At 41.0% G+C, this 21,922-nt stretch overlaps 2 protein-coding genes across 18 annotated transcripts in view; one reads left to right on the plus strand and one right to left on the minus strand.

Annotated features, from left to right (window-relative positions):
- The first annotated feature begins 211 nt into the window (after nt 1–211).
- On the plus strand, nt 212–14,724 carry LOC133377120 (NADH-cytochrome b5 reductase 2). 2 transcript variants are annotated; one of them, XM_061610507.1, is made up of 9 exons: nt 337–502; nt 1,506–1,652; nt 3,348–3,420; nt 5,065–5,171; nt 7,370–7,499; nt 9,718–9,801; nt 10,847–10,932; nt 13,111–13,210; nt 14,150–14,724. In XM_061610507.1, exons 1-9 carry the CDS (start codon nt 488–490, stop codon nt 14,320–14,322), a joined length of 915 nt encoding a protein of 304 aa, XP_061466491.1. In that variant the 5' UTR covers nt 337–487; the 3' UTR covers nt 14,323–14,724. The 2 variants fall into 2 exon arrangements, with proteins under 2 accessions (XP_061466492.1, XP_061466491.1); XM_061610508.1 differs by lacking the exon at nt 1,506–1,652 and having other exon boundaries at nt 212–502.
- A 1,040-nt stretch (nt 14,725–15,764) lies between these two features.
- Nucleotides 15,765–21,922, minus strand: part of PPFIBP2 (PPFIA binding protein 2) — a 173,590-nt gene continuing 167,432 nt past the window's right edge. For 9 of the 16 annotated variants that reach the window (XM_061610487.1, XM_061610488.1, XM_061610500.1 and 6 more), the window contains 3 exons: nt 21,431–21,610; nt 18,620–18,685; nt 15,767–18,035 (listed from right to left, as the gene is read on the minus strand). In XM_061610487.1, coding sequence (XP_061466471.1) covers nt 17,964–18,035; nt 18,620–18,685; nt 21,431–21,610 — 318 coding nt within the window. In that variant the 3' untranslated portion in view covers nt 15,767–17,963. Of the gene's footprint in view, nt 18,036–18,619; nt 18,686–20,421; nt 20,473–20,809; nt 21,611–21,922 lie in introns of those variants that run through there. The other 7 variants (XM_061610490.1, XM_061610489.1, XM_061610497.1 and 4 more) reach the window with 5 other exon arrangements.

Here is a 21,922-nt window from a genome sequence, read left to right on the forward strand (position 1 = left end):
GCGAGCGGGCGCACGTGTAATGAAAACCGTCTGCACTTCTGAATTTACCACTACATGCATCTCCATGATCATCATATATATTTTTGTCCTTTAGTAATTTTCCTTAATTTTTTAAAAAGCACTAAACGTTTTAGTTTATCAAATTGTATGGTATATTCACATAACGTTGACTTGGGCTCACCGATGCCTCAGAGCGGGTCTGCCTGCCAGCGAGTAGCCCGAGATCATGCAAAAGATACGAGGGCAAGGCGCTTGCACTCTGCACTGCAGGCCATCGTGCGGTGCCCTGCGGCCGAGGCAACCAACCGGCTGCTTTCGCAACCGCAGGACTTTGCCTTGTCGAGCTGGGCGGAAGAGGCTCCTGGAGGCGTTAACGCGCTGGAGAGGAGGAAGAAGTCTGAACAACCGAGAGGAGCGACGTCAGGTGCGGAAGCCTGCCCGGCACGACCCACTTTCTCTCCGCGTCGGAGACCTGCTGTCGTGGACAATGGAGGCTAGTTTGGTGAGCCGGGGGTGGGGGAGTCGCTCCTGCAGTGCCAGGAGGGCAGCCTGCCCGGTGATGCCCCTGCCCTTGTATGTTCCGGAGGGACCAAGTGCCTGAAAAGAACACGCCCCTCACCAGCCTTTGCCTTCTTGCCCGGTAAAGGGCAGCCACTAGAATGAAGGAGGAAGTGGAGGCGCTTGGGATCTGGATTCTTAGGATTTAGGGCTGAGCTGTAGTGAGTGAAGATGCATACTGAAAACCAGCTGCTTCAGATTAGTTACTTCCTGAACGACTGCCTCTGTTTCTCATACAGAATTGTTCAGACATGATAAAAGGATAGATGTATCAATCGCTTCCTTCTTTCTTTGCGAGGCTAACTAGGGTTGCCACCTTACCAGGGGAAAAAAGCTGTTTAGCTGCATGTTGGTGTCCAAAAAATGAACGACTGAAATTTTTCTTTTTTTTTTGCAAGCATAAACAGTCATGTCAGTGGGCGATGTGGCTGTTCAAAGGCACCATCCACAGCGCCACCAACTGACTGAAAAGCTGGCAACCTGTGTGTATAAAAGCGTGAAGTGATTTTAGATTAGTTATTGCAGAGTATTTCATATGTGTCATAATTAGAAATGAGAAAGACGGTTTTGGGGTTAATGTTTCTGGTAGGACCAGTTCTATGTGTTTCTGTACTTTATCTTGAGCTTAGTAAACAGCATACAATTAAATTAAGCTCCTCTTCCCACAATTGTTCTTGAGAAAGTCAAGGCTCTAATTCTCGTTTCGCCAGGAGACTCAAAGTATTGCTTACAGCAAGCATCTGTTTCTGAGGGTTATCTTCATGTGTTTTTGATGGGCTGTGAGATACTTATTGCAAAGCATGGTCCGCTGTGCTGAAATGTGCTGTGGAAATGTGATTGCAGACTGGCAGAGTTGTGAAGCAAGGTCTTAAGGCTGCAGCACATTCAATGTTGGGCCGCTGAGTGTTTCATTCTTGCCTTTGCTGTGTGTGTGTTTTCTCTTTCAGGGTATCTCTGTGTTAACTGCTGGGGTGGTGGTTGTAGTATCTCTCCTACTGTTGCTCTTTAAAGCAATGGGATCTCAGCTGAAGAAAGATCCAGTAACTTTACAAGATCCAAACATAAAGTATCCATTGTGCTTGATAGAAAGAGAGGTAAGCTGCTTGTACCTCTATAGGTTGAACACATTGAGCTCTTGCCCACTATTGTCCACTCTGATTGGCGGCAGCTCTCCAGGCTGAGTTCCTTTTAATTGGAGATGCTAGTGACTGAACTGCCTGCATGGAAAGTGTGTGCTCTGCCACTGAGCTGCAGCTCCTCCCTGATGTTTGCATTTGATAGTGCGCAGTCACCTCTGGTATGTACTCTCCCCGGGTCATGTCTGTATCTTTGTGACAGATCATGTGGAGCTTCTGGCGCTAGTTCATGGCATGATACTGGGTAACAGATGCTTTCGTAATTGACAGCAGAAACAAACTAGATAGTCTGTGGAGGATCTCACACAGCCATTGCCAGTCTAGTGCCCTCCAGATGTTTGGACTACAACTTCCATCACCTCCCGTCAGCCCAGGGTTGGTGAAGGCTGGCATGTGTTTGAATTTTGGTTTTCTTCTTAACACAGTCTCCTCTTTATCTTCCTAATCCTTTGCCGCTACTGCCACAGCAGGCAAATACACATAATCCTTGCACTCAGCTGGGGGTCTATAGCCTGTTGCTTTGCACATAAAGATCTGTGGATCGGGGAACTTATCCAGTACTGGCATTACAGTAGGGGTGGGTAACCTCTGGGCTTCTAGATGTTGCTGGACCACAGTTCGCATCACCTCTGACATTTGGAGTCTCCAGGGCCACAGGTTGAGACACTCCTGCATTAGAATAAAATGAAAACAGCTTGTCTCACATTCTCTTCTAAGAACAGTGTGACGTTCCCATCTGTCTCTGGGATGACCAGCTCCTGATTCCCAAACGCCTGGATCAGGAAATCCCCAGGGAAGCTTCAGCCCCGCCACCTATTCTCCCAAAAGGTTTTCCACTAGTGTAGACTGTCAGTATAACTGGTATAGGAATAGATATAGAATAGGACCTTGATTTGGCAGCACATGTGACCAAGCTGACACGTAGGATTTTAAAAATAAATGATATTATTTACAAGATGTTAAATGTTGATAATTATTAAGATGTTGTTGTCCCTACTCTGCCTATCTATCCTACCCCTCTAACCACAATGGAACCTCCCTCAACACCCCAGCCACTCTGCCTAGATGTTCACAATCCCTAATCCCATCTCCTCCAAGTCAATTCCCTGTCTCACTCTGTCAAAACCAACTGCTTTTCACTTTCAAAACCCCCTTGGAACACACCCCCTCCCACCTGTCAGCTTTCCATCATCCACACCTCCTAGCATTCTATTACCTCTTTCTTTCCTGAATAACACTTCATAGCAAGTTTAAACATAGAAACAAGCCTGATTTCGTTACAAGCAACCAGACAGCCAAGGAAAAAGATGGGAGGAGTTGCTTATGGCCAGAAGCCCCCGTCCTTTCTGTAAACTGGAGCACCACTTTTGAATAGCCTCTGCCTGCTGAAAATCCTGTTCTTTCAGGAGTTTGGGGTCTTTCCACCCCGTCCTCCAGCAGCGTGTCTCTACATTTGAGAACCACTGATGTACCCGCTTCTTCCCTATAATGTGTGAGGTAGCCATTCGCTTCCCCCCTTGTGGAACAATGCATCTGACAATGAGGTCGATTTTAATGACTGTTAGGCAGCATTTAAAAACTGACGTCTTTCTTGGAATGCTTTGTTTTGTAGTTTAGCATAACTCAGTTCTCCATCCTTTTGCATTTTAACAGGAGGTCAGTCATGATACCAGGAGATTTCGGTTTGGGCTTCCATCATCAGAACATATATTGGGCTTGCCTGTAGGTAAGCATAGCTACATAGTTCTTTCTAACTCATTTCTGACATACTGCCTTTTCAGTGATGGTGCCCCATCTCTGGAATGCCCTGCTACTGAGACTTGCCTGACATAGAAGCTGTTCTTTTCTTTTTCTTTCTTTCACTGCCAGGGGAGGACCTTTTTATTTGTCCAGGCTTTATAGAAGTTTTTTTTTTTAAGTTCTAAATGTTCTCTGTTTCTGGTTAACAACTCGTTTATATTGGGTTACTGAGTGCATTGGTGACTTCATTGTTTTAACTTTTTCATTTGTTAGCTGCTCTGGGAACCCTTTGGGGCTGAAGAGCAGGATATTTTTTAAATAAATGTCACAAAGTTTTTTCTTTAACAATATCCTAAATTATTTTGATGTCGAGAAGCTGCTGCTAGAGATGAATCTGATGGCCAATCTATGTTTCACTGAGCTGGGTTAGCACTGTAGGCTGCGGTCATTAGAATAGGCTGCGGTCATTAGAATAAAGTGTGAAAGCCCTGGTTTGAACGTAATGAAGGGCAGATTCACAGTCCTGAAAGTCAAGCCAGGTTATGCATTTTGCTTTCATGCAAAGCTGAGTCAGTTTTTGGCAGGTGGGGAGATTAATAGGATTCATCTGATGTTCAGCATTCTGATGGAGCAATCGGGTATCTGCTTCATTAAGAAACCAGCTATGATGTGCAATAAGTTCTTCACAGGCCCAAGAAAATAGCTATTTGATTGTGGCCAAAGTGACCAAAGTCAAACAGTCAGTGGAGGCACATTAAGGCTGCAGGCCTTTGCAGACTTTCCTTGGAGTAAGCCCCACTGAACATAGCTGGACTTGCTTGAGTAAATATGCCTAGGATTGTGTTGCAAGGCTGACACCACCACTTTGAATTGGGCCCAGAAATGGCCCAGAAGCCAGTGTAGATGTGGTGTGTTCCCAGTGCCTGCTCCCTGCACAAAATACAGCTGGAAGGCTTCTAACTGTGGTTTCCTTACTTTTTCCTGAGTCCTGTGTGCATGAGGCCTTTGGGTTATGGCATCATGTTTCATTTCCAGGGGAGCTTTTGCAGCAGGCAGAATCAGTGCAAATCTCTGGGCCAACCTAGATGTGGTATTAATTGCATGATGTCAATTATGTGCATTTTTAACCATGTAAACCGCTGCAGGGAGAACAGGAGACGACTGCTGTGTGTAAGAAGGGGTTTTAACCCTTTCCCTCCCATGTGCCCCCCCCCAAGTCAAGCTGCTATAACTTGCAGGAGGGGAGCTTTGCCCTTGAAGGTTGTAGCATCTTTGGAAGGTGGATTACCTTCAGAAACAAACTGCCCTCTTGCACCACATTGTCCTGACAAGGTCAAGTTATACTTAGGGTCAAGTTAGCAGCCTGGGGGTGCCACTAGATAATGTGAGATTCTTTGTGCTGACTTCTTATTTCTCACCTTCCTGGAATCTATTTCCACCGGGTTTCAAGCTTATCTTCACACCTATGAAGATCTTCTGTTTTAAAATTGTAAATGAAAGGTGATATTTTTGAGGGGCCTAACCAGCATCTATATACAAAAGAATGTGGGGAGTTCTACACTGTCTACTATGCTTGTTTATTCCATAGTAAACTTTGAAATAAACAGGTAACTATTTTTTTCACCTCTAGGTCAACATGTATATCTCTCTGCCAAAGTTGGTGGTAATCTTGTGATCCGGGCCTACACTCCAGTTTCTAGTGATGAAGTGAAAGGCTATGTTGATTTAATTATAAAGGTATATTTAATGTAATTGAATGCAGATAGCTTGAATTGCTTGGTTTTTGGTGCCATTTCTCATATGTGGGTCCAGCACTGTGTTTGTGTAGAAAGTAGAAGAATGTGCTTCAATATACTGATATACTCAAACTAAAAATTGTAATTGGCATTCAGAAATTGGATCATTTTTAAATTTGTAGCTGGAGAAGCATACTAGGTTATCTTATTTTATTGTGTGTCTACTTGGTCTGGAATCCAAGAATGGTGTGTAAACAGCAGGAAATCTGCTTTGCTGGCAGAAAGAAACTTTTCCATGTGGGCATTTTTGGGGAAGTTGCTGCTGTTGCTATCTAAATTTATATCCCACCCTTCCTCCCAAAGGAGCACATTTTACTCAAAGTTACTTTGAAAAGTTCTTGCAGGTGCTTTTGAGAGTGGCTCTGCCTCTGTGGGCATTCAAGATGTGCATAGGGTCTACTGAATTCAATGGACTGGAGAGGGAATGTTATGGTGTCCGTCTCAAATGCCACCCATAGATACCTGTACTGATCTGGTATTTTTCCAGATCCATGTGTGCAGTTGCATGTTAAATGTGCTTCTTTATGCCGGGAATAAACTTCATTAAATTTTTGCTTGGGAGGTGGGGAGAAGCATTCAGTTTGGTACAGCATATTGACAGTAGCAAGTACAGAAACAATGGGGTTATTTCTTCAAGAATGCATTAAAATACCCAGTGCAATTGAAGCAACTTTTTTATCTTGAGCACTGGAAGTGTAAATAGTACAGTGTATAATTATCTCGTTGCCCATTCATATGGAGCAGCATGGGAACTTCTTTAATGGGGGTAGTAGATCCTCCGCTGCTTCAGTAATTGTGGTAGGAAAGAACAACTTGCATTGGCTAAATGAATGATTTCTTCCCACGCTATCCTTGCCTGGCACTCCAATGTAAATCTTCTGTTGTGTGTATTAATAACATTTAACCTATCTACAGGATTCTTGTGAGAATTGAAAAGCACTTTTGTGCACAGAGAAGGATTAAAACAGGCTTGCCATATATATATATTGCAAAGCATTTTAACATTGAGGGTCACAGCCTGTTGGACTTTTCTATAACAGCTATAGAGATGCCAACAGATCCAGCAGCATTGACTAAAACGGAGAACTTTTGGATATACTCTCTGGACACATTGGCACCACATGGCCTGAACCTGGAGGACAGTACCAGCATCATTTAGCTTCTGTAAATGAAGCCCCTCTGAGCATTCCATCCTCAAAGCTCTATAACTGCCACCTTGGTAACAGCATTTGTATGTTGGCAGCTGATGAAGGCGGAAGCTGAAATGTTTTGTTAATATAATAAAAACCTCTGTTTGGTTAATCACAATTACGTTTATATATATATATATTGCTGGTCTCGCTTCTCTGCCTGCTGCACACAAATGTAGCAGGTGAAGCTTGCCCTGACATGGAGTTAAGAAGTGGGAAAAACTTCATCTGCTCTACTTGTCCATTTTGGGCTTCCATGTAAGTCCCAGGAGCAGGGCTTGTGTTAAGATGGCAACCCCACTAGAGATGCAGTGTTTCTGCTTTGATAGAAAGATCAGTAACTTGTGAGCATCTTGTTGTGTATAAATTATGCTCTGTAATACTTTGTAACAGAAAAAAGAGATCTTTTGCTATTCTGGGTGTGGGGGATTTTGTAGAATTGGTGGGGAACCTGATGGTGTTGGGACTACAACTCCCATCATTCCTGACCTCTGGCCATGCTGGCTGGGGTTGATGGGAGTTGTAATCCAACAACTGGACAACCACAGGTTTCCCACCCTTGTCAAAGAAGATGTCTACTTATAGGGTGGCCCTGGACCAAAAAATTATCTGGAGACCAAGCAAGGCTTGATTGAGCCTTAAGATCTCAAGAGTCTAAAGTACTATCTGGTAGGGTAAATGGCAGCAGGTGAAGAAGGCAATATGAAGTTCAGTTCCTGGCCCACAGCTTTGCAATGACATAAACTCTGTAACTGGGTATTTTTGAGGTCCTATTTCATGTCTTCAGTGTTTTGTGTGATAATAGACAATTATTACATTATCTTAGCCAAAAGGACAGAACGAAAGATATTATTCTCTGTTCCTTTCCATTGCATCTCACTGTTGCCTGATAGTAAAATGGCCAAATTATTGCTACTAATATTGTTTCCCCCTCTCCCTCTTCAACCAGGTATACTACAAAAATGTTCACCCCAAGTTTCCAGAAGGTGGAAAGATGTCCCAGCATTTAGACAACATGAAGATTGGCGATACCATTGACTTCAGAGGACCAAATGGACTTCTGGTATACAATGGGTCAGGTACAATAATGTCACAAAATCCAGTTGTTTAAAATAGCTACTAGATGATGTGGTGAAGGAGGTTCAATACTTGCATTTGGGGCAGTTTTTCAACTATTGTCTGAAGGTCTTGGTTAGCTCAAGACATTCTGGTGTAATGTATTAGTATGTTGATGAGGGAAATCAACAGGAATTTGTGGACCTCAACTGTGATGGTGATATTGACAGACAGTGATGGGTGAAAGTAGCAGAGACAAACGAGTGACAGCATATCAGCTACAGTGGGGTAGCTTTAAGATGTTCTATACTCTTGTCCATTTTTGGCTGATCATGTGCATCTCTGAATTATTTAAGTTATCAAGTGGCCCAGTGGAAATTGGAGCCATGATTCCATCAGGCTATAAGGAAGGGGGAGAGAGAGAAGACTGGAGGACCTCTCTGTCAGCTTTGCTGAAATACCACAAACTCTTGCCTCCTCCCCTCATTGAAATCTTTTAATTCCACTTTGTCATTCCAAGAAATCTCGACTAACAAGTAAACGACCTAGAACTAGAGGTGAGCAGTGAGGTGGCCAAGTTTGCGATGAAACCAAATTGTTCAGGGTTTTTAAAATGAAAAGGGATTGCAAAGCACTCCAAAAGGACCTCTCCAAACGTAGTGAATGGGCACTAAAATGGCAAATGCAATTCAATGTAAACAAGTGCATATTGGAGCAAAACATCTTAATTTCACATATATGCTCATGGGATCTGAACTGGCAGTGACTGACCAGGAATGAGACCTTGGGGTCTTAGTGGATAGCTCGATGAAGATGTCAACTGAGTGTGCAGCAGCTGTAAAAACGCAAAATCCATGCTAGGGACCATTATTATAATGCCGTTGTATAAATCTATGGTGTGGCCATATTTGGAATATTTTGTACAGTTCTGGTTGCCTCACTTCAAAAAGGATATTGTAGAGTTGGAAAAGGTTCAGAAAAGGGCAACCAGAGTGATCATGGGGATGGAGTGACTCCTCTAAGAGGAAAGGTTGCAGCATTTGGGGCTTCTTAGTTTAGAAACAAGGCGAGTAAGAAGTGACATGACAGAAGTGTATAAAATTATGCATGGCATGGAGAAAGTGGATAGAGACAAGTTTTTCTCCCTCTCTCATAATACTAGAACTTGTGGACATCCAATGAACCTGAATGTTGGAAGATTCAGGACAGACAAAAGAAAGTGCTTCTTCATGCAGCACATAGTTAAACTATGAAATTTGCTCCCCCAAGAGGCAGTGATGGCCAACAACTTGAATGGCTTAAAAGAGGATTAGACAAATTCATGGAGGAAAAGGCTATCAATGGCTACTAGTCATGATGACTGTGCTCTGCCACCAAGTCAGAGGCAGCATGCTTCTGAAAACTAGTTGCCGGAAGCCGCAGGAGGGGAGAGTGCTCTTTGCACTTGGATCCTGCTTGCAGGTTTCCCATGGGCAAGTGGTTGGCCACTGAGAACAGGATGTTGGACTAGATGGGCCACTGGCCTGATCTAGCTGGCTCTTCTTATGTTCTTTAGTGCCCAAGCTTGCCTTCTTTCTCCCTCCTTACCAATACATTTTTCTTTTATGTCATCACTTTTAGATTGTAAGCCTGAAGTCAAGGACTTACATTTGGAAGCCGCTCTTTTTTGGCTGAAAAAAGCTTTTAATTTGGCCCAAACCCTTATTAGAATTGTTGCCAACTCCAGCTCTTTTTAAAATGCATATTAATAAATACTTCTCCTGTGCAATCCTGTGCATGTTTACTTGGAAGTAAATTCCACTGTGTTGAATAGGACTTAAAGTACATGTGCATAGAATTACAGCCTTAATTACAGTTTTTCTTGCTGCTGTAAATAAAGCAAGGTATTGCAACATACAAAATTGGCTATTGTTGCTTTGCTGTTCAAAGGTAGCCAAGCTGGAATCTTTCTTCCTTATGAGAAAGTAATACAAACAATATAGGCAATAGGTGATGACCCCTGGCTTGTACTGATTGGGTCATATTGCCTCACTTTTACTGTGATGAGCCACTTGTTGTGCAGCTCAATCCTCTGCTTGCTTACTTGGAGGCAAGTCCTACTGGGTTTAGTGGATTTGCGTAGAATTGCAGCTGTAATGGGCAGTGTTGCATACTATAGTGATTAAATGCTGTTGCAATGGTCATAGGTTCACTATGGGACTTGCATTGACAATTGACAACTGTAATTGCATTTCCACACAGGTAAATTTTCTATTAAGCCGGACAAGAAGTCTGAAGCAAGCGTTAAGTTTGCAAAACATCTTGGAATGATAGCTGGGGGAACAGGTACATTATGTTCCTTGTGCTGGCAGTATGTTTTGGTCAGAAGATAGATGGACTTCAAAACATGATGAATGAATCATTTATTTTGGTCAAAGACCAGCATAACAACGTGACGATAGCGATCAAAACATAAGAATCAAAGTTCCTGCATACATTGTATATGATCACAAAACTTTGGGCAGGGCTGTAGCTGAAGGTTTTCCTATATGCGTTGTATGTACTTCCCAAAGCCCTTCATGCCATATTATGACGCAGCAACAGTCTAGCAGTATTGCATTTATACAATGCACGTTTACTCTGGGCCTGATTCAAGATAAAAAAATTAACTATTTCCCACCAGTCAGCTATGTACGCAAAAAGATCCTGTGTGGGCTTTCCCTAGCACAGGCTGCATTCCAAATGGGCTTGTACAGTCTCCAAACAACTGTAGGTTCAGAGGACACAACCCCAAGAATTATTTTGCCTCTTTAATATTCTTGTAGCAGTGGAGAATACAGCAGTGGCCTGCCCTGGCCTGCCCTTCCTTCAGTCACATCATCCATCCTCTCCTTTCACCTGCTGGAGAGAAGTCTCACTGTGTCCAACAGAAGGAGAGAATGGAAGGCAAGACTGGGGGACAATCCAAGACTGGCAGAAGCTGCGGCTGCATCCCCTTTTGCAATTTTAAAGAGAAGTGTTTTCTAGGTTGCAGCCTATTACCAATGTCTATTTCAGTCCCAGTTCAGCAAAAATGTGACCTCAGCACAAGAGCTTGAGGGTCCTTACAGAAAGAGATACTATCTTGGGATATTTAGTCTTGATCCTTAGGGATGATCCTATCTAAGAAATGCACTCTAAAGAGTGAATTTAGGTTCCTTGAATATGCTATATGCAGGATAATCATTAAATGCTACTGCTTTGTAGTCTATTTCCCCCACCTTCGATTTTGCAGCTGGTCAAACAAAATGATCTAATCAAAAATCTTATTAAAGTTAAAGCAGCATTAAGGAGCTCTGCTTGTGAGAATAGAAAACAACTCATATCTAATTGTGGCCTTTGGCTTTTCTAGGAATCACTCCAATGCTTCAACTGATTCGTCACATTACAAAGGACCCCAATGATAACACCAAGTGTTACCTCCTTTCTGCTAACCAGGTGGGTAGAGACTCTAGTTTACTTGCCTTTTTTCTCCCTGGCTCTCACAAAGGACTTTAGTCAGTGGAATTGAGATAGCAACTTGACTGGGAACCGTTTTGAGTGTTAAGAGAGGCACAGAGCAGCAGCTTGCTTTTCCCCCAAGGATAAACCCTTGGCTGACCAATCCAGCAGCCCTTTACCTTTGGACAGTAAAAACCTGGGTTGAATTAATAGTGGTCCTAATGTTGCTGGTAAACTGTGTCAGCTTTCACATTGTCCTGAGATTGGCTGTGTACGTACCATACCTTCAGACCATATCTCTCGCCCCCCCCGAATCCTGGGAACTGTAGTTTGTTAAGGATGCTGGGAACTGTGGCTTGGGGAAGAGCCATTGCTCAGTGGAAAAGCATCTGCTTTGCATGCAAAAAGTTCCAGGTTCTCAATCCCAGGCATCTCTAGATAGGACTGGGAGAGAACTGTGTGTCTGAAATACTGGAAAGCTGCTGCCAGGCAGTGTAGACAGTACTGAGCTAGATGTACTAGTGGTGTCACTCAGTATAAGGCAGCTTCCTGTGTTCCTCTATGGATAAACTGTTGTTCCCAGGATCTTTTGGGTGTGGGTGTATGTGCTTTGAATGTGCTTTAAAGCCTGGGATGGACTAACAAGCGCTTGCTCAGGACAGGGGCTGGATCAAGGGATGGATTCCCCCATAAACACCCGCATCTCTTCTTGCTGTACAGAGTAGTAAGGGATTGATGCTTCGGTATTTTACTGCAAGTTCAAGTATGAGAAAATGTGGACACTTCCATGACAGTTGAGGAAGTTCAGTGAAGCTGCAAAAGAGCATATATTAAAACTGGCACACTTGCACACACAAACCCCATCCCAGTGATGCTTGGAGGGGTGCATAATAATCATCTAATGAACTTTGGCCAACCCCCCCAATCTTGGTTAGAGTACTACCCATGAACAGTGTTTCCACATGCATATCCCTAGCTGCACGTGTGAAGATGTTGTGATTCTTGCGTCCAATGCAGTCGTCAAGGTTGTATACACAAAGTCCTTCTGAAAGCCAAAAATCTTGTTAATTGGTTGCGCAGGAGGGGGAGCATCTCCTCCCCCTTTCTTACCAGATTGGCAGGATTAGAGCTCTATTAACAATGGGGGCTCTCTGCATGATCAGTTGGATCAGGGTGAATAGTAGACATGCTTTATAGTAGAAAACGACAAGGGTAAGGCTTAGAGGGAGATGGTTTCTAAAGACCTTTGCAGATAATAGGAGGGGAAAGAAGACTTTACTTATCTTTCCCACAATGGAGTAAATGGTGGTAGAGGGAGAAGTGAACTGATATGACACATCAAGACTGTGAGGGGGAAATGCTGTAGAGTAGGATTGAAAGTTGCCCAGATGCCTCTGACAGGAATTTAGCTTTTACTCTTCAGGCAATAAGACATTTATAGTTGCTTTGGTGCCAAAAGGCATGAAAGAGCTCCAGATTGTGCATCAGATAAGAAGCTACACTTATTTCTCATGCTGAACATGGGTTCAGTGAATGTTCTTGGGCCTCTTACACAGACTGTCCTTTTTGATTTAATCACTCAAGTGAAGTGAGCTTTTTTTTAGCTTAAATGGCCCATTTGAAATTCTGTTTCTTGTTGTTGAAGAAACATATCCGAATAAAACATTGTACAGATGCTGAGGGCTTAATTCTGCATGACCTGTTTCACACATATGAGGCACAGTTGTATATTAGTGTGTGTGGCAAATTCCTCATTATAATTTGCCAGGATAATATAGAGCAAAGGTAGAGACATGGGTACTTCCTGCTTGCCCAGAAACACCTGTCAAAACACCTGAATTGCAGCTATAATTGATTGTGTTAGGGTAGGGAAAGGTGTTGTATCAATCATGTGAACTACCCAGTGGTGGTGGTGTAATCTGTTGGTTCTATAGAATGATCAACAGCTGACTCAAAAGAAAGTTTGCTTTTCTTTCCTGGAACTAACTAGTATTGCAAACTAAGTATTAATCTTTTTAGGAGCCAGTCGACCAGCCCATCTTTTACAGGGCTAATAAGATGAAGTGGAGAAGCCAATGAAGCTAGAAACAGTGATGCGTACAATTTAGGGTTAGTGATGTATGTGTGTGGGAATTACCTAATAATTGTACTTTGTGGACACTTATCGACTGCTAGACAGAAGAAGATATATTATTAAGACCAGAGCTTGAAGATGTAGCAGTAAATCACCAGGATCAGTTTAAACTGTGGTACACTTTGGACAGACCACCTCAAGGTAAGCTACTCTGGCTTACAGAGACTAATGAAGCTCTCTTACTTGTATGCAAATAATTTACCTATAGCACAATTCTAGTGTAGTCTGTTGTAAGTTCACCTTGTTATGATGATGGAGCACTTCTAGCAAGCTTTCAAAATTTGTGAACCAGGATCTTTCTATAAATGTTCGAATTAATCATTAATTTTTCCTGATAGGATTGTCATTGATTATACATCCAGAGAGCCCTTGCAAAGCAAAATGCCATTTCACTAGAAAGACAAAAGCAGCAACTGTTAAGACTTTTATATAAAACATTTACGTTGGGGGTAGCAACAGATTTCATGTTGGTTAGGATTTTCTTTTGAGGCAGTCGGGGAAGGAACACCAGCTCTCAGGAGCAACTATTAACTTTTTTGGTTTTAAGACTGGAAGCCTACATTGCCAATGTAAGTTGTTACATTTTATAATCTCTGGTGTCCATGTTGTTTGAAAGATTCAAAACGGGCTTTACAAGGTTCTAGTTCTTTACAAGGCTCAATGGCCTTGATAGTGAAAGTTGTCTGCCACCTGGAGATCTGGGATGAAATCCCCACACCTAGAGATAAGAGGTGGCTAACTTCTGCCCTCCAGATGGTGCTGGACTCCCATTCCCACCAGCCCCAACCAGCATGGCAGGAGTTGAATCTCAGCTCGATTTCCCCTCCCTGTCATGCATGGTGGTCTTATTCATTCAGCTCGGAGGAGGAAGCTTCATGGGTGAAAACTCTCTTTATTGAACTGAATCTAGACACCTTTCTAGGTGAGAGATCTTGATATGTGTGGATCAAGACAGAATCCTCTCTGGGTATCACATTGTATACAGATTTGATACATTCTGAAACTGAGACAATAGTCTAGTAATTAAAAAGAAATAATAACCCTGAAGGTTTCTAATTATGTTCATCATTTTTATTTCAGGCTGGATGTATAGCTCTGGTTTTGTTACTGCGGACATGATAAAGGAACATCTCCCTTCCCCTAGCAGCGAGACTCTGATTCTGATGTGTGGACCTCCACCTATGGTTCAATTTGCTTGTCAGCCTAATCTTGAAAAACTAGGGTACACGAAAGAGAACACTTTTGCTTATTAAACCTGAAGTTGTACCATCCATTTTAGTAAATGCTGTAGATGGATATAAATTTTGTGAATGGCCTTTTGGGTTAAAGGGGGGGAACCATGGGTCATGCTAGCTGGTGCTGATGGGAATTACAGTCCAACAACAAAGAGGGCTGTAAGTTTCCCAACCCTGTGTTAAACTGCAAAATGTTAATACCAGTATCATACTTTAGATAATGGTTCCATAGTTCTACATACTTCTGTTGTGTGCTTTCTTCACTCTAAAGGAGCACAGTAACATAGTATTAGGCCTCTCTTTCTGGAAACAAGCTACTCTTTGTACACACTGTCAAGTAGTAATGGTGGCAGGTTATGTCACCACCACTATCTCCCTGTGGTGTGTTACTTAATAAAGTATTGCACTAGTATAACTTAAGTCCAACCTTTAGTGTTGTGAAAAAGTCAAACAGCTGCTTGTGTGTGGTAAAAGTAGTTTTATAACTGCAGGGGAAGAATAATGAAAATAGTAGAAGGGCCATTGTGTAGTAAACGCTACTGCTACATAGCAAAATAATTTTATACCACAATTTGTGGTCTATGTAAAATAAGGACTCCTTTATATCAAAGTCTGCAATGAGTTGAAAATGGAAAACCTGTGGGTTTCTCTGTGCTAGCCCCTTTAAATCCAGACTTTTCCCCTGACGTTAGCCATATATCCTGAATATAATCCATCTCAGAAAACCAGGGGAACATCAGTACTTCTTGGAAGAACCACCGAAGCATAGGTAGAAAATGTGATCTGAAAATGTGATGTTACAGCCATACCTGTTGCTACCACACTGCTACTGGAGCAGGCAGAAATCACTGAAGACAAAGGCCCATTTTAGATTGCTGGCAGTATGACAAGGTTCATTCAGTGCTTTTGAAAGGCTGGAGATGACAGAAGCTGCAAAGCATGTAGCTTGGTGTATCTTCCAAGGGAGAGGGTGGCAAGGTAAAAGAGGGAGGGCAACAGGAAGGCGTAGACGCTTCTGTCTGAATTCTGCTATTTTAAACCATTTGGGCAGGCAACCTTCCCTTAATCTTGTAATACTCTTGGTCCATGTAGCCTGAGTCTTATGCACGGTACTTACGATAAAGACACAAATATGGACTGTTTCCGCCATAAACTCCATCTGAAGATACTGCAATGAGATCTTCAGCCCTATTGATATTACCTAATCATACTGTGACAATAGTCTAAATACAAACTCATAAGCTATTCCAGCCATTATTAATGACAAGCTGGGAAGTATATACATATATATTTGAGCCACATTTCTTGTGCAAGTCTTGCTCAGTTCAAACTATACATATTAAAATGCCAATTTTGATAGGTTTGAAGCTTACCATTACTTGATTGTTGTGCTTGAAACTCTCTATTCAGAGGCATTTTGGTTTTTACCCAACATTTTTTCATCTGTGTCAAATAGGAAAATTTTCTGGGGTTTTATATATTTAATGATTTTATTTTCTTACATTTACATCTTGCCTTTCTTACATTATGAAAGCAAAGGAGACACACATGTAGTTTCCAGGCAGTCACCCATCTAGACCCAGACCTGCTTTGCTTCAGTAAAGTAGCAGTAACCTCATGTATCTTCGGACCCATACCCTGGGACAATCTGCCTGTATGCTTATGCTTCAACCACCTTCTTTGTAAAAATGGTGTACAGCAGCTTTTTTCATGCATTTGAAATTATAGAGTGTTCTTGTTCCAGAACTGTCTTAAGAAGCGATACATACATATATGTTAAAAAGCTCAGTAGGTCTGAAAGCTATTGAACAGCTTATGCTTCAAGTATTCATCCTGTACAAACTTCCAAAGGCCCATTACTTAACTCTCAGAATAGTAAAGCCCACGCTGCCACCCACAAATATCTGCTCATGAATGCTGAGCAGCCCCTCTGCAGGAAAAAAACACTCGGGATGGCATTATTAGAATGGCAACATAGGCTACATGTGGAATGTTTTGTTTTGTGAACCAAACTTTGTCACCAGCAGGTGGTACCCTTGCCTAGTGATGTGTAGATGTTCAAAATAGTATGACAGAGCAGGCTAGAGGTCTTTAGGGCAGGATGTGCATGAGCAAAGAGAGAAAAATAAAGAAAATGTTTACAGAACTGCTGCTATTTACTGTAATGTCACTTTTGGAACAGGACAGAGCAAAAGTTCTGCTTTAGGAAAGCTCATTTGGTAAAGGCAACAAGAAGGAGTTATGTGCAGTGCGACAGCCATAATAATAGAACATGAATGCTACAGAACAGAAAGTAGATAACACAAATGCTTTAAATTACAGATAATTTATGTTTAGTATGGAAAATTTAGCTTCCAGGCAGAGTATTATGGAGCAGGAAAACTAATCTTAGTCTCCTGCCATTCCATCTGGAGAACTATTGAGACTGAAAGAAAAAAGCCTCGTGTGCAAGAAGCATCTATATTAGAAAATGTTAGGTCCAATTTAGATTCAAGGGTTAAAGCGACCCCTTATTCCAAGTAACTCCTTTGATTTATAGCAGGAATTAAAGAGGCTTATTGAAGGACAGGGCTTGCCATACCATCTGTGGCTAGTGGTTTTACTGCTTTCTTCACACCCCAAAATGGTTAATTCAGCCTTGGTACTAGGACATCCCATTGTTTAGTTCTAGTATTGTAGAGGGTAGTAATGGCCAGAAGGAAAGAAAGTCCAGTTCTGGTTTTTCATTTGGTTCCTTCATCGTCTGTCCTTCATGCTCTCAATTAAATACCCAGATAGCAGTTTGAGGAGCATTTTGCTTTCAGCTACTACAGTAAAAGCTCACTGAGTACAAATTCTTTGAAATTACTCCACTGTAAGGGTACTGCTAGGGTGCAATAAATGTACCTCCAGTATTTAAAAAGTGCAGTATTTAAGGTAACGAAATATTTTCCTTGTAACCTGAGCATCATGTTTCTACTAGCTCATCTGAGAGATGTTGGTAAGGAAGGATGAGATGCCATAGAAAGAATCATGACAATAGAGGACCAGTCTTCTACACTTCACTATTTGGCCTTATTAAGTAAAAAATCACATTTTCTTATTGCAGACCACACGTACAATTTAGAACACAAGATAGAAGGGATGTAGGAAGCCTGAATACAGGACTGGAATTCCCTTTAAACTGTGGGAGCATCTAGTGTCCAACAGGTGACACATTAGTTGCAGCTTTAATGTAAGTGGTCAAGTAAACAATTAGCACAATTATCATATCAGGGGATCATTATACCAGATCGGAAGAAAATCGTTGCATTGACCATTCATGATGACCAGTACCGTAGGAAACTAATGGGATTCCAATATGCACCAGAAACAAGTACAAAATACAGAAAATGGATCACTGACCAGTAAATGGCTCACTGTGCTTTAAAATATATTTACATACTCTCAATTTTCCTATTTCTAAAAATGTTGCATAGGTTCTTTGACTGCATGTGCTAAGTACTAGACTGCAGGGTGTTCGTCCCTGTTAGGGGTGTTTGAAAAACATCACTTAAAGAGGTTTCACGTATTTCAATGGCAAAGACAGTGGCAGCTTTTTAAACAGAGCACCCAGCCTGGGCAAGTCATATCCCCTAATACAACTGAGGTATTAGAGTGTTGTTGGTCATATGGAATCTTCATCTCCAATCCTCAAAAGTTGGTGTTAAAAATCTATCATCATTCAGCATCTGATCTTGGCTTAACATAGTCTGGAAATAATAAAAAGTATATAATAAATTACATAAGTCAATGGACCATTTTACATAACACTTAAATGCCATTATGTTACATGTTTGAGACAGGGCAGCCCTGCAGTCTCACACTGACCTTCACTAGCCCTTGTACACAACTAGTGGCCCTGGACAGACAGTTCATGTGAACACTGCCCTGCTGACTTGGATCCAAAGGCACTGGCAGCATGCATTAAAGGCTCTTTCATATGAAGATATCCCTTCCTGACATGGACTAATTGCATATGACCAGTTTTTTGAAAAGTGCAACTTAAGCACATTTTTAGTTGCATTATGAACTGAGAATTTTAGGTTAATGGACATTATATAATAAAAGTTCATTTCATATGCAATCTACAAAGATATAAATATTTCCATTTCAGTCCTTAAAATGTAAATTTGCTTAGGTCAAATTCATGCTTTTTAGTTTAGTCCATAGTATATTCTTACAAGAGCTTTTAACATTTTGAATCTAAATGAACATGAGTTAACGACACATCATTAGCACACCTCATCTGAGTTATCAATTAGTGCATACCATGATGTTGTGAACTCGTACTTACAGTGAGGTTGTTTATTCCTTGAGAGAGTTCCCCTATTTGCATTACTGCTCCTTCAGAATGTTCCATCTGCAAAATCATTCAGCTTGATGAAATCAAAACAGTTACTCCATCCTGTTACAGACACTGCATGCATATGTTTTATGTTTTCTGAACTATTTTGCATAAACAAGAGGTGCTTCGCTTCTATCTTTGGAAAAATGAGGTTTAATTATACTACTCTGCTGAGTATTGGAACAATTTCTAAACTGTACATTATCCGTACACACAGACTGCTTGACATCTCTCCTTTGAACATAGTCTGTTAATAGGATATCAGGACCAAAAATATTCAGTTTGAAGGAATTCATTTTTGAATAACTTGTTTTAAAAGAATTCCAAGGTGTTTGCCCTATAAATAATTTGTGTTCATTTCTACATTTTTTAAAAAGCAAAAGCTGTTTTCCAGCAGTCAAAAGCATTTCAAGAAACATGCAGATTCAGCTATTCAGCATGCTGCATTGAGTTAAAAAAAAGGGTTGTTCATGCTTTGTACATATTCCATGATTTCAGTGTTTCATCTTTCAGAAATCACTCATTTTACAAACTTGTCTATATACTTTGTATCAAGATCCATAATTTAGGGATGAGAAAGAGTCCATTGACACAGCCCATTTTTGTGCATTTTTGTTCTACAAACTAGAATGATTCTGTCTCTACTACCTCCTGCAACTTTTAAGTTATTAGAAAATGGAACTACCAGCAAGTGTATGTTAGCCTTTTTGACCTTTCTTCCCTTTACAGCCATCTGATTTACAGTTGCTCAATGTTTATGGCAGACTGCCCAGCCAGCCTCTTCACCATTTGCAAATTCAAGCTTGCCTGATTATTTTATCAGACATCCCAAACCTAAAAATGTGTTTTGCAAAATTTACATACTGGAAAACATTTTTAAAAATACAACTGAATTTGTGCCTTCAATCTACTTGTGTTTGATGCCACAAGGATTTTCCTAGCTCATAGGGGCTCACTTGTTTACATCAATGGCCCAGGCTATATGCGCCTGACTTTGCATATGCGGTGCTCCTTCTCCCACTGAAGTGAATGCCTATGCAGCAAAGGAGCCTTCATTTGCGCAACAGAGCTCTTGCATATGCAAGGAACCACTGATACTTTTAAAACTGACACATTTAAAAAGAAGAAAATATTAAGGTACAGGACATGTATGTTACTCAGCAATAAACTTGCAAAGCAAATGACAATTGATAATTAAGTCATCTTATTTTAAGTAAATAGGATCGCTTTATCATTTCATGAAATGCCCAGTGACTTGAATTACTGAACACATAATGGTTTTTCTTCCGAAAATACAGTGTTAACCATGGTCCCCAAAGCCACAACCCTAAAAAGCCATTGCATGGGACACTGTGGGGAAGCAATAGCTGATATTGAAGGGATTTCCTTTAGCTACTCAACCAACTGAACAGGTAAACCTGTTTGGCTGGTTGCCTTAATGTCCTACCCTTAAGTTTTCCAAAGGCATCTGAATGAGCCCTGTAGGAAACAGAACACTAGACCAGATAGATTCTGGGTCAAATCTAGCATGGCCCCTCTTCTGTTCTTGAGCCAATCTTAAGTTAGTCTGCCAGGCGATCGGTTGCAGTAAAACAGGGCAGAAGCTAAAGAGATGAGGGGAGGCGTTGTTTGCTAAGAGTGCTTTTAATTCTAAGCTGCAGGAGCTTGGCTGGAAAGCAGGATTTAAAAAAATCAGCTAATTAATAAAAACATTCAAAACAGTTCTGATTATGTGCACATTTCTTTCCTACCTGCCTTATGGCTGCTCAGGACTGTAGGCCAAATGGGTAATGATAAAATTGCTTGCAATAAATAAAATAAAGTAATAAATTACATGTTTAATAAAGGAATAATGTAATGTGTTAGATGTAATGAATCATGCATACAAGAAAACATGAGTCTTTTCAATTTACTACCATTTTTTGATTCAGTTTCTGACTTGGAAACCAGAATCCACAGAAATCACATCAGGCTATTGCACTTTGCAGAAAGCTCCAGTTGCTCCTTTTTTCAGGTTTTAAAAAATCACTTCACACACATTTCTCAATACAGTAAATTAGGATGGCAATTTAAAGAAACCATTCAAAATCTCTTATGGTTTAACCATCATTCTATCACAGAAAGAGACCACTCAACATAAAAAGTTGGTCACCCACCCACCAAGGTAGTGCTTTTATTGTTTTGCTGATAAAGCTGTTGTTCATTTTTTAGCTGCATTGTTAGACCGAACTCCTTTAATAACGTATCATATACATTCAATATGGTGCAGACACTGCACAGATGAAATAGCATGTCTTATTAAAAATATACAATCCAGTTGTACTGTTCAGAATAAAATAAACATATCTTTACAACTGCTTGCAATATAAAGCTAATATAAAAAGTTAAAAATATCTCTGAGCAGTACCTATCTATACATACATATGCGCACACGCATGGCCCTGCACCAGCAGTGCACACAGAGCACCCGTGCTGGATTGGGGCTTTTGGGTGTCTTGGCTTCAATTATAACTATTGTGTAAAGCTTTTTGAATTCCTGAAAAAGGGCTTGAAAAGATGAGTAGGATATACAGTTGCACATGGAAAATAATTTAGATGACATTGTACATGTAAAATTCTTCAAGCCTCATCCCAATACATTAATTAAATCCATGCAGATGCATTATGTAATTTAGGTTAAATTGAAACAAAAGGTTATTTGTAAGATTTGGAATGCATGAAGAGGATGAAAGGTGAGTGACATCAGTCCGCCTGGCCCACCTGATCCAGTTTGTCTAATTCTTTGTCAGGAAGTGCACCGTGCGCTTTGTATGCACCATAGGTCTTCTGAGTACCATTGGTTGGACTTGGACTTGCATCCATAGGACAAATGTAATCTGTGGATTCATCAAATTTCTTTTTTCTTAAGTTTCCAAAATGTGAAAATCCAAGTTTCTTTGGCTAATGAGAATGAAAAGGGGAAAGGGAGAAGGGGACATTACAGAAATGCATCAGCACTGGGGAATCACAACATCTATACATCCATGTCAATAGTGTAATTCTCATAGAAAAACTTGCTTTCAAAGTTTATGATTACCACTTTACAACAAACAATAATGTTAATGTATGTTGCCACTCTTTCCATCAATCTCCTCAATTTCCTGGAGAAAACTGAGCAAACATACCAGAAGGAAAAGGGAGGATTTTGACTTCACTACTAAATTTGTGTTTAAGAGAATGGACTATTGAGATCAAAATAAAGATTTGCTGACT

The sequence above is a fragment of the Rhineura floridana genome, chromosome 2 (genome assembly GCF_030035675.1).
Source record: "Rhineura floridana isolate rRhiFlo1 chromosome 2, rRhiFlo1.hap2, whole genome shotgun sequence".
Classification (NCBI taxonomy): Eukaryota; Metazoa; Chordata; class Lepidosauria; order Squamata; family Rhineuridae; genus Rhineura; species Rhineura floridana.